This window comes from Narcine bancroftii, chromosome 2, assembly GCF_036971445.1.
Source record: "Narcine bancroftii isolate sNarBan1 chromosome 2, sNarBan1.hap1, whole genome shotgun sequence".
In the NCBI taxonomy this organism is placed as follows: Eukaryota; Metazoa; Chordata; class Chondrichthyes; order Torpediniformes; family Narcinidae; genus Narcine; species Narcine bancroftii.
This window is the reverse complement of record NC_091470.1, coordinates 159,259,005-159,271,967: the sequence shown is the minus strand read 5'-3', so window position 1 is coordinate 159,271,967 and position 12,963 is coordinate 159,259,005. Positions and strand designations below refer to the sequence as shown.

The following is a 12,963-nucleotide window of genomic DNA, read 5'->3' as shown; positions in this document are numbered from 1 at the left end:
GGTGAGCGCAACGCTGCTACAGTGACCGGACCGGTGTTCAAATCCCGTGCTGTCTGTAAGGAGTCTGTAGGCTCTCCCTGTATTTGCATAGGTTTTCTCCGGGTGCTCCAGTTTCCTCCCACCCTTCAAGGTTGGGAGAGATGGTCACTGAGTAGAAGTTAAGTTCAGTGGTACAAGCAGTTGGCCAGAAATAAGACTGGGATCAAAAGGGAGAGGGCAATCTTGTCTGGAGAGTTAGTCAAGAAAGGATTGAGGTTCTGAGAGGTTGGTTGGATATAGAATTGAGGATATTGGTTAAGGGTCTGTGTTCAGTGGATATTCAACCAGAGACCATGAGGACAGTGAGAGTTCAAGGTGAATGGGGGACAGGGAGCAAAGTGAGGCAAGTTCACTCAACTAACTGCAAGATGATCAATATTTTCAACTAACTGACAGTTAGTGTAGTAGGGAGGTTGAAGGTTAATTGGACGTTATTGGGCGGCACAGGCTTGTGGGCCGGAAGGGCCATTTACTGTGCTGTATGCCTGAATTATTTTTAAAAACTCCACCATGACAGTGTGAAAAGGCTGCAGATGAGGGAGTGTAGGCCAGTTCATTGCGTTGAGATGCAGTGCTGGACTGCCTCCCAATTATATGGATGAATTTGGCCTGTTCTGAGGAATTTAAAGTGTGTGTTAACGTATGAAGTAGATGCTTGTAGCCCCCTCACAGATTCCAGCCCTGAGCCCCAGCCTTAAGCACTGAACAGCCACATGGCCAGCTCTGGCCCACCTACAACAGCCCTCATAGGCAGCCTCTCCACACCCAGCCCTGAATTGTTGGGGGAGCATCGAGGACAAGGATGTTACAGCAGCCTGAGCAGCTGGCTCTTCTTGAAATACAGAGGGATACACGCAAGTGTATGATTTGGGGGGGATCAAGAACTAGAAATAAAAATCAGCACTTCTCAAGCTGAAGTTATTTTTTGTTGAAATGCTGGAGAATATTATTTGGAACTACAAAGGTGGGCTTAGCCTTGCCGAGTTTTTCTTTAGCTTCGTTCCTACCCTTCCTGTCAATAAATATTGAGGCTCCCGACATTCAAACATGTTACAATGTCCATAACTCTCAGGCTCTTTCTTGTTAGGAAACTTGCAGATCAGAATACAGAGGAGCTACAGCAACAAATAAAATCAATGCAGGAAAAGGAAGGATGTTTGTCACGTGGCAAATGTGATCTTCAACAGCAATTGCAGCAACAGGAGGCACGGCTACAAGTTTTGGAGGAAGAAAAGGAGGCCATGTGTTCAGAGGTTAGTGACTGAGGGTGGAAAACAACTGAGTGAGCCTCAGTGTTATCCGTGAGATTTGATTTTCTTGTTTTCCATTTTTCTCTCTTGCTTATTATTTGTCATTAATTTTTGCTGGGACATGGCTCCAGCACATGTGCTGGGATCCTCTGACCCATTTAGGCATTCTTAGAAGGAGGTAAGATTTGAGAGGCTGAAAAATAAAGAGAAAATCGTTGAAGACTGAGCACTGAAAGCGAACACAATATTGTGATATCATTCTATTGCGCACGTTGGCCCCAAAATTCTTTTGGATAGTTTACATGCATCTCATAAGTGAATTTAATTTGAAACTCTATTACTAATTTGGCTGTTCTGTACAAGTGATGACTACTGAACAGTCAGGTAATGTCATAAGTTAAACCCTCTGAAGCTATTAACAAGAGGTCTGAGACATGATTCAACATTGGTTAAGAGGGCTTTAATTTCGTTTTTAATTTAGACATACAGCACAGTAACAGTCCCTTCGACCCCATGAGCCCATGCCACCCAAATAACCCAAATAACTTGCAACCCCGGTACGTTTTGAAGGATGGGAGGAAATCGGAGCCCCCGGAGGAAACCCACGCAGACGGGGAAAACGTACAAATTCCTTACAGACGGCGTCCGATTCAAACCCGGGTCAGTGGTGCTGTAACAGCATTGCTCTAACTACAACACTAACTGTCAGTTAGTTGAAAATATTGATCATCTTGCAGTTGGTTGAGTGAACTTGCCTCACTTTGCTCCCTGTCCTCCATTCACCTTTCACTCTCACTGTCCTCATGGTCTCTGGTTGAATATCCACTGAACACGGACCCTTAACCAATATCCTCAATTCTATATCCAACCAACCTCTCAGAACCTCAATCCTTTCTTGACTAACTCTCCAGACAAGATTGCCCTCTCCCTTTTGATCCCAGTCTTATTTCTGGCCAACTGCTTGTACCACTGAACTTAACTTCTACTCAGTGACCATCTCTCCCAACCTTGCCATATATGCAGTGATCAATAATAACTGTTGAAAGGCCCTTGATTGAATTAAAGAAGTTTATTGTCATCTACATAAGTTCAATGTACAGACCCAATGAAAGCCTTTCTTGCCACAGCTTCCCAGGTACATAAAACATGTTAACAACAATATAATTATCACCTAAGACAAGGAGAAAAAGGGCTATTCTATTGCATACAAGATCTTCTGTGAATACAGTTATTTGTTATTTCAACATTTTAAAGGAAATTATTCTCCATTTAGAATCTCTGTCTTCAAAAGACTAATAAGAAGTTTACAGATGATCTATGTTCATGCAAACAAGAAGTAGAGAAACTTAAGGAGGAACTACAGAATATTCTCCAACAGTTGGATACACAAATCAGGCAAGTGAATGGAGAATCGGTCAGGGTGGTAAGACTTTAGGAAGAAATCAGCGATATCTGGGCACAGCTTTGTTTCAGGAAGATGAAGACATTTTGACTGTGCAAATGAAAATAAAAATGTTAGTTGTAGCAACCACTCCAATAATAAACACTTTTAAAATGAGATGTTCATTCCTGATGAGAGAAATCAAATAAGGTTTTGAGGCATGGTTATTCTGGCATCTTGCTTGTAAATAAGTAAAAGTAATCCATTGGAATCATGAATAGAACTGGTCAATATAGTGGATTCCCCATTCGTGTCAAGGTTCTGATAAATTAACTTGGATCAATAACCCAAATTTGATTTGAAATGGGCCGACAAAGGACAGTTTCTGTCAGATGACCCTTGGGATGTTTACAGTGAAGGAATAGGTGTTGGCCTTTCTGTGTTGGGGGTTAGCCACAACTCTGAATTCAAAATAGAGATCTGATTATAGATGATAGATTTATACTGCAAGGAAATAAGCCCTTCTGCCCAACTCATCCATGCCAGTCAAGATGACTACCTGCACAGAAATTTGTCCCACGTCCTATCCTCTAAACCAGTGGTTTTCAACCTTTTTCTTTCCGCTCACATACCACCTTAAGTAATGTCAATGCCGTAGGTGCTCTGTGATTAGTAAGGGTTTACTTAAAGTGATATGTGAGTGGAAAGAAAAAGGTTGAGAACCACTGTTTTAATCGTGCCTAATTGACTCGTTATGTGCACGGTTTCAGAACTCCAAAGGAAATGGGCCAATGACAATTTTTCTCAAGCAAAATATTTCAGAAACAATTGTGTCTCGAGCAGTGGTTCTCAACCTTATTTTCCCACTCACATACCACCTTAAGTACTCCCTTTCTAATCACAGAGAACCTATGGTTCTGTTTTTGCAGTAGCTGTCACTTTGTTCTTCAACCCCTCTGTTCTCTTCCCCTCTCCCTTCCTAGGGTGGTATGTGAGTGTTCTAAACCTTCCTTATTCATATACCTAGCCAAATATACTTAAGTGTAGTTGTACCCACTTTCTCCACTTTCTCTGTCAGCTCATTCCATGTGCCCACCTGCTCTTCAGATCCCTTTTAAATCTTTCCTTTCTCACCTCCACCTATATCCACTTGCTTTAAACTCCCCTACCTTGGGAAAGAGACTGTTACTATCTTATTCTGTCTTTACCCCTCATAAATTAACAAATCACCATAAGATAACCTCTCCTGCCTCTTTCCTTCCTAGCCTAACTATATCTTACAAGTCTTTCTGCACCCTATCTGACTTATTCACATCCTTCCTATAGCAAGGTAAACAAAACTCTACCAATACTCCAATGGCAGCCAAGCCAGCAATTTGTACAAGAGGGATGTACAAATATCCTATACTCAGGTAAGCATCCCTTTCAATTTCTTCGCCAGTCCTTCTACAAATGTCACCATTTTCAGGCCACTTTGTACTTGTACATCAAGGTCTTGCTGTTCAGTAATGCTTCCCATGGTCCTGCCCTTCGCTGTGCACATCTTGGTCTGGTTTAATTTCCCAAAGTACATCATTTTGTACTTGTCTAAGTCAAATTCCATCACTTTCCCAGTTGATTTTGGAGGTAATGTATTGACTTGGATACAAAAGTGGTTGGCAGGCAGGAAACAAAAAGTGGAAATTAATTGGTCATTTTCAGATTGGCAGGGAGCTACTATTGGAATTTTCAGTCCTGGGATGCTCTGCAATTTAAAAACGCATATTAATGGTGAAGATGAAAGAATTATATAATATCTCAAAATTTGCAAATGACACCAAGCTTGATGGCAATGTGGGCTGTGAGGAAGATTCCAAGAGGCTATAGAGTGATTTGGACAGATTAGCAGAGTACAAGGCCTGGGTGTAATTGGGCATCATTCATTGAAGTTTGGAATAAAGGTATAGCAGACAGTGAAGAAACCAAATGGCATATTGGCAGCAGTGGTGGTGGGAGGGGGGGGGGGGGGGGGTGGAAAGAGAAGTCATCCAGCAGTTGTATAGGACCTTGGTGAGGACACACCACACGTTGAGTATTGTGTACAGTTTTGTTCTCCTAATCTGAAAAAGGATATTTTTGTTATCGAGGGATTTGTCCCTGTAGAAGAAATACTGAACCATGTCAGGCACTGCCAAACTTTATTTTTTACAAGACTAGCAAATAATAACACCTCTTAGTCCTTCAATGGTCATCGCACCACACCCAGGTTACCAAATAATTTTTCTATTGTGGATGTAATTTTTATGCAGTAATGTAATGGTCCTACCATGATATCCACAATTATACTATAAGATGCCCAGTCTTTATGGTTTCTGGATCATGGAACTTCTGTTTTATTATTTTATTATGTTGTACTCTCCTACAAGTTTGGACGATAACCTACTCCTCAACCAAGAAGATTTTAAATTGTTAGCTGGTGATTCATCTGTTAGCTGCGTGTAAATTGGCTGCTTTGTTTACAATATATTAGATAAGTTGTATGTGAAACTCTTCGGGTTGCCTGTAGGCATGAACGTCACAAATAAATCCAAATTTTGTTTTCTTTCTTGACAGAAACTATAATGAGAAACAATTGAGACACAAACAGAAACTGCACAAAGCTAAAGAGATTTTTATCCGGGAAGTGATGCTGCGAGATGGTAAAATAAAACATCTGGAAACTGAGGTCAAGCTGATGAAAAACCTGATGGATAAGGTGAATTCTGAAGAATAGCAGCTATTTGTATATAGAGAAAATGTTGGAGGCAGTCAGCAACTAAGGCAATATCATTGGGCAGGGGCAAAGACCATGTTTTACCTCAGGGATTCTTCACCACAACTGAAAAGGGAGAAGACGAGCATAGGAAGGGAGAGGGGAAGAGAACAGAGGGGTTGAAGAACAAAGTGACAGCTACTGCAAAAACTGGCTGTTGGAGACAGAAAAAAATTAATTGAAAGAACGATAAGGCAACATCTTGGTGAAGTGAGAGGAAAAGAAAAACAGGTTTACCTGAAATAATTCACTTTGGTGAAGTCCCAATGCTTATATCGTATTCAGATGCAAGATTAGGAACTGTTCCTTGAGATTACATTAAAGACTGTTGGACCAATGTAGGGAACTGAAGAGAGCTAGATCAGTGTTAAAGTGACAAGAGGCTAGAAATTCCAACTTGCTCTTGCAGACCGAGCAGAGGTGTTCTGAAAGTGATCACCCAATCCGTGTTCAGTTTCTTCAGTGTAGAGGAGACCACAGTGCGAAATGAAGTGCAGTAAATTGGCAAAGAAGTGAAAGTGAATTGTTACTTAACCAAGAAGGACTGCTCAGGTCTCTGAAGGGTGAGAAGGGGACTAGATGTTGTAACTTCCATGATTGCAGGGGTAAAGGGAGTGGTTGATTGAGATGGGTGAATGGATCAAGAAGTCATGGAGGGAATGGTTGCTTCAGAATGCTAATGGGAGAGGATGATGTGTTTCATGGTGAAAATCTATTGGATGTTGTGGACATTTTGGAAGTTGGGATACTCCCATATGGAAATGTCAGACCTGGTGTAATTCCCATGTCCTGCCAGTTGATTCAGGATATTGGCCTAAAGATCTTCTGTCTCACACCTAGTTCCTAATTTTGTCAATTAATATTTCCAGATCTGATCAGTAAACATGCATGTTCCCTAAACTCTATCCTGTCTCTCTTCCATTCTCTCTCAGAAACTATTTGTACCATTCACCAAATGGGCCAAGAAAATTGGAAGAACAAATTTGTAAGGAGATAGCATATATGTGTAATAAACATAAGGTAGTGATCATGGGAAATTTTAACTTCCCTCACATTGATTGGGATACCCATACAGTAAGAGGGCTGGATAGGCTAGAGTTTGTCAAATGTGTGCAAGATAGTTTTCTTAATCAATACCTAGAGGAACCGACTCGGGACGGTGTAATACTGGATCTCGTGTTAGGGAACAAGATAGGTCAGGTGTCTGAGGTTAATGTTGGAGAACAAATTGGGTCTAGTGATCACAACTCTATTAGTTTTAGGGTAGTTTTAGGGAAGAGCAAAGAAGGGCCTAAAGTTGAGGTTCTGAATTGGAGAAAAGCAAATTTCGAAGGAATAAGAATGGATTTGGGGAGTATTGAGTGGGACATGATTTTTTCAGGAAAGGATGCAAATGAAAAATGGAGAATATTCAAACAAGAAATTTTGAGAGTAGATATGTCCCAGTGAGGATCAAAGACAGGGATGGAAGTCGTAGGGAGCCTTGGTTTTCGAGGAATATTAGAAATTTGGTTAGGAGAAAGAGGGAGGTGTCTCTTTGGCTTGGCTTCGCGGACGAAGATTTATGGAGGGGTAAATGTCCACGTCAGCTGCAGGCTCATTTGTGGCTGACAAGTCCGATGCGGGACAGGCAGACACGGTTGCAACGGTTGCAGGGGAAAATTTGTTGGTTGGGGTTGGTACAAGAGGTATAAACAGCAGGGTGATAAGAAATTGAGAGGACTACAAGGAGTATAGAAAAAATATTAAGAAAGAAATTAGAAAGGCCAAAAAGAGGCACGAAGAGGCTTTGGCAGGCAGAGTAAGAATAAATCCAAAGGGTTTCTATAGGTACATTAAAAGTAAAAGATTAGTGAGGGATAGAATTGGACCCCTTGTAGATAGGGAGTGTAAGCTATGTGAAAAGTCAGAGGAGATGGGGGAAATTTTAAGTGATTTCCTCGGTATACACTAGGGAAAAAAATATTGTACCAGTTGAAGTAAAGAAAAATAATGGGGAGGTCATGAATCATATAAGGATAACTGAGGAGGTAGTGATGGCAGTGTTACAAAAGATAAAGGTGGACAAATCTCCGGGTCCGGACAATGTATTCCCAAGGACACTCAGGAAGACTAGTGTACAGATAGTGGGGCCATTAACAGAGATATTTAGGATGTCACTGGTCACGGGGGTAGTGCCAGAGGATTGGAGGGAGGCTCATGTTGTTCCGCTGTTTAAGAAAGGGTCCAAATGTAAGCCTGGAAATTATAGACCTGTGAGTCTGTCGTCTATGGTGGGTAAGTTGATGGAAAGTGTTCTGAGGGATGGCATTTACAAATATTTGGAAGAACAGGGATTGATAGGTAGTAGTCAGCATGGTTTTGTCAGGGGTAGATCATGCTTAACAAACCTTATAGAGTTTTTCGAGGGGGTTACAAAAAAGATTGATGAAGGGAAGGCTGTGGATGTTGTCTATTTAGACTTTAGTAAAGCTTTTGACAAAGTTCCCCACAGGAGGTTAGGAAAAAAGGTGGAGGCATTAGGTATAAATAAGGAGGTAGTGAAATGGATTCAGCAATGGTTGGATGAGAGGTGTCAGAGAGTACTGGTAGAAAATTGTTTGTCAAATTGGAGGCCGGTGACTAGTGGAGTTCCTCAGGGATCGGTCCTAGGTCCACTAAGAAGGGGTGGTGAATTGGATAAGTAAGTTTGCTGATGATACAAATATTGCTGGTATTGTGGACAGTGAGGAAGATTACCATAGCTTAAAAAGAGATGTAGGAAAGCTAGAGGAGTGGGCTGAGAAATGGTGATGGAATTTAATACGGATAAATGTGAAGTGTTGCATTTTGGAAAGGCAAATCTAAATAGGTCATATACATTGAATGGAAGACAATTGAGGAGTGCAGAGCAACAAAGGGATTTAGGAGTTATGGTAAATAGTACCCTCAAAGTTGATACTCAGGTAGATAGAGTGATGAAGAAGGTATTTGGAATGTTGGCCTTCATAAATCGGAGTATTGAATTCAAGAGTTGGGATGTTATGATGAAATTGTAAAAGCATTGGTGAGGCCAAGTTTGGAATACTGTGTGCAGTTTTGGTCACCGAATTATAGGAAGGATATAAACAAAATAGAGAGAGTGCAGAGAAGGTTCACGAGAATGTTGACAGGATGTCAGGGTTTGAGTTACAGAGAAAGGTTGAGCAGCCTGGGGCTTTTTTCTCTGGAGCGTAGAAGATTGAGGGGGGATTTGGTGGAGGTGTTCAAGATTTTAAAAGGGATAGATAGGCTTTTTCAATTAAGAGTGGGGGATATTCAAACCAGAGGCCATGGTTTGAGATTGCAGGGGGAAAATTATAAGGAGAACATGAGGGGAAATTTCTTCACGCAAAGGGTGGTTGGGATGTGGAATAAGCTTCCGGCAGAGGTGTTTGAAGCAAGGATGTTATTTACATTTAAGGAAAGACTGGATAATGACATGGAGGGGAGAGGATTGGAGGGGTATGGATCAAGTGCTGGTCAGTGGGACTAGGAGGGTGGGGATTTGTTCTGGCATGGACTAGTAGGGCCAAACTGGCCTGTTCTGTGCTGTATATGGTTATATGGTTATAATTTTTCCCCTTGTCATTAACTTGCAGGAACATGCCTGGAACATGAAGGTTACTTATGAAAATGATCTGCTTCTTGTTGAAAAGAGAGAGCTTCTGCAACAGTTACATGAGCAGGAGAGTGGTGTACGGGACAACACTTCAGCTGTCTGCAATGTAAAGCACAAGTATGTGCACTGCTACATGATATAATTCAATTTTTAAAGTTCAAGTTCATAATCTTCCAATTGCACAAGTACAACCCAACGAAACAGCGTTCTCTGGTCCTCGGTGCAAAACGTGCAAGCACATAACCAGACATACACATATACATACAGACAAATAATACATATACAGGACAAATATACATATATAAAAATAAATAAATATTGATTCATGAATACAAGAGTCTCAGATAGTTAATGGGAGCAGAGAATTCGGTCGTTCAGCATTCTCACTGCCTTTGGGGAGAAGCTGTTCTGCAGCCTGGTGGTGCTAGCTCTGATACTCCTGTATCTCTTTCCCAGTGGGAGTAGTTCAAAGATGCTGTATGCAGGGTGGTAGGGGTCCCTAACAATTTTGCATGCCCTCTTCAGACAATGATCTCAGCGGATCACGTCGATGGTGCGGGGAAGGTAGACCCCAGTGATGCTCTGTGCCACACTGTGGATTTACCTCTGATCCAATTCTCTTCTGCAACCATACCACACTGTGACTCAGCCAGCCAGGATGCTCTCAATAGAACTCCTGTAGAATGTTTACATAATGGTGGCTGCTAAGCTTGCCTGCCACAGTATTCTCAGGAATTATAGTTGCTATTGCACCTTCCTGACAAATGAGGATATATTGTATGTCCACAAAAGGTCACTTGTTAAGTGGACTCCAAGGAACTTGGTGCTCTCTACTCTCTCCACTACCGTTATTGATGTGGAGTGGAGTCAACTGAAGTTCACGATCATCATCTTCATCTTGTTCAAGATAAGACTCGGTTTGTTATTCTCACACCATATCACAAGTTTTTCCACCTCTTTTCTGCCGTGTAACTCATCATTGTTGCTAATGAGACCAACCACTGTTGGGTCACCTGAGCTGGATGTGACCAGGCAGTCATGTAGTGTGAACTGGAGTGGGCTGGGCACACAGTCTTGTGGTGCGCCTACGCTCAGCATGACTGTGCTCAACGTTCAGTTACCGATCCGGACAGACCTTTTTTCGTTTGGAAGTCCAAAATCCAATTATGGGGAAGGGGGGTGGGGGGAAGGTGGAATGATATAATTAAATACTGAGCCTGATTTGCTTTTTAATTAAGCAAGAAACCATATTTGAGGGATAAGCTTGGACCAACTATGTTTCTACCTGGTTGTTCTGAAGTAAAACTTATTAGGAGTAGGATTGTTAAAAAATTTACTTCCCTAATATATTCATTATTACAAGCAAGAACCCCTAAATTAAGATTACACAGATCTAGACAAAAAAGGAAAATAGATTTATGTGCGAAAATTTATGTAGGGATTATATGACGAATATATTAATGTAAGATATAGATTAGTCAAATATAATTTTTTTTACATAGTTATATCTTACACCACAGAAGATGAATAGATTGAAATCAGATTTATCAGACCAATGTTTTAGATGTGGTAAAGATGTAGGATCTTTCTTACATTCAACTTGGTCTTGTCCTAATGTAAGGCCCTGTTGGGCAGTTTTCCATAAATTTTTGGAACAAATAACAGGAATTGTTTTTCCGCAAAGTTCTGATTTATTCCTATTGGTACAAGACCTAAATTAAAATGATCAATTTATCAATTGGAATTTGTTAAGTTGACATTAGCGGTCGGTAGCAAGGAAATGTATTGCATTCACTTGGAAATTTGATGTATCTTTGGCTATGTTAAGGTGGCATGCTGAAATTCAAAGTTGTAATCCTTTAGAAAAAATTACTTGTAATTTAAGGAATAAGTACCCTATATTTTTTTTACAAATTTGGCACCCGCATACCCAAATAATGGGATTAAATTTGTATCAATACCCTTCTTATGACTCTAGACCCGTGAGATTCTCCTCTGTATGTTCATGTTAGATCTGGTGATTTGTACTGGACAACATCTTTTTCTGCAATCCAATGATTCTCTTCTTTTTAATGCCTATAAAGTTATTATTCATTTTGTACTTTTTTGTTGAGGGGGGAGATTGGGGTGAAAACCATCATGTATGTAATCAATTTTGTTTTTTCAGTAAGTCCATTTACTGCATATATGGAATTTTAAATAAAATATGCAACAAAAAAAAATGTAAGAAGGAAATACTTTGGAACAGGATACCTGAAACCTGAGCAGGTGTGGAGGATGCTAGATTTGTACTTGGTTGAATGCCCAGACTTTTAGAGCTTTTTTTTAAAATCCTAACAGAGTGCAAAAAGGGATTTCTTACATCAGCCCATTTTCTCCCATCATAAATTCCAGGTCAGGTAGATGATGACAGGGACTAAAGAAACTTGTGGCTACTGTAAGATGCAAGCAGAAGCCAGAAACATTATGTATCTTTATCTTTGGTTTGAAACAGCATTACAGGTGCAAATATTGCTATAAATTACATTTTTGAAATAAATAACAGTGCAAAGGAAAGAAAGTGAGGCTCAGTGTCTGTTCAGAAATCTAATGGCAGAGGGGAAGGAGCTGTTTTTGTGCCACCGGGTGCTTTTCTTCAGGCTCTTGTACCTCCTTCCCTGTGGTAGAAGTAAGAAGAGAGCATGGCCCCCTTGAGAGGTGGGGGGTCCTTGAGGATAGAGGCTGCTTTCTTATGACGCTGCTTCTTGTAGATGTTCTCAATGGAGTGAAGACTGGTGCTCATGATGGCATTAGCTGAGTTCGCAACTCTCTGTCATCTTTTCCTATCCTATGCATTGGCACCTCCGTACTAGACAGTGATGCAACTGGTCAGAATGCTCTCCATGTAGAAATTTGCACGTGTCTTGAATAGCTTAACAAATCTCGTCAAACTTCTCATGAAGTATAGCTGTCGACGAGCCTGCTTTATGATTGCATCAACATGGAGTCCAACCAGGAATTTGAAGTTCTTAACCTTTTCCACTGCTGACCCCTCGATGAGGACTGGTTCACCTTCTCCTGATTTCCTCCTAAGTCCTCAATCAGCTTTTGAGTACAACGTTGATGTTATGATTCCACCTAACTAGCTGATCTATTTCCCTCCCGTACACTTCCTCATTATCGTCTGTGATTTTGTTGACAACCATGGTGTCATTGGAAAATTTGTAGATAGCATTAGAATTGTGCCAAGCCACACACAGTCATGGGTGTAGAGCAAGTTGAGCAGTGGGCTAAGCACACATCCTATGTAACCAAATAAAATTTAACACTAAACCATATGACAACATTAGATCACAATCTTGGTCATGGATGTAAATTTCACAGACAATTCTTCAAAGGACAGGGATGAGGAAATTTAGGAAGAGAATTCCTGAGTTTAGGACCTAAAAGCTGAAACCTGTAAAATATGCCAAAACTAATTATTGATGTTATTTAAATCACATAAACTTAGTTGAACTTCTTTACATTGGGTTGCACAAGACTTGTTAAGTATTGCAGTAAGATCGCTGTTAATCTCATGGGAGGATTTTTGTTATTTTTTAAAATTAAAACAAGATTCTACCATCCAGTCCAAGCAAGCTCACATTTTTCATATTTTTATTTTTCCCCACTCCCCACTAGATCTGCCTGCTCTGGTGTCCACACACCATTGATGTCATCAGCCACAAAAACATCAAACGAACGAGCCCATCGGAAGTCCCAGAAATCGACAACCAGGTCAGAAATGAGGATTAACAAGGTAGTTTCTTTTTGTTAGTGAGGGCAAACAGCTGGTTATGAACAAAAAGCACAGAGCTTGATGCAAGCAACTAGTAATTGTTGA

At 40.7% G+C, this 12,963-nt stretch overlaps 1 protein-coding gene across 6 annotated transcripts in view; it reads left to right on the top strand.

Moving 5' to 3' along the window:
* The window catches only part of LOC138754530 (coiled-coil domain-containing protein 30-like), a 112,094-nt gene that overhangs the window by 93,271 nt on the left and 5,860 nt on the right, over positions 1–12,963 (top strand). For all 6 annotated transcript variants that reach the window (XM_069918918.1, XM_069918920.1, XM_069918919.1 and 3 more), the window contains 5 exons: positions 1,127–1,292; positions 2,563–2,684; positions 5,263–5,404; positions 9,082–9,218; positions 12,762–12,857. In XM_069918918.1, coding sequence (XP_069775019.1) covers positions 1,127–1,292; positions 2,563–2,684; positions 5,263–5,404; positions 9,082–9,218; positions 12,762–12,857 — 663 coding nt within the window. The remainder of the gene's footprint in view (positions 1–1,126; positions 1,293–2,562; positions 2,685–5,262; positions 5,405–9,081; positions 9,219–12,761; positions 12,858–12,963) is intronic.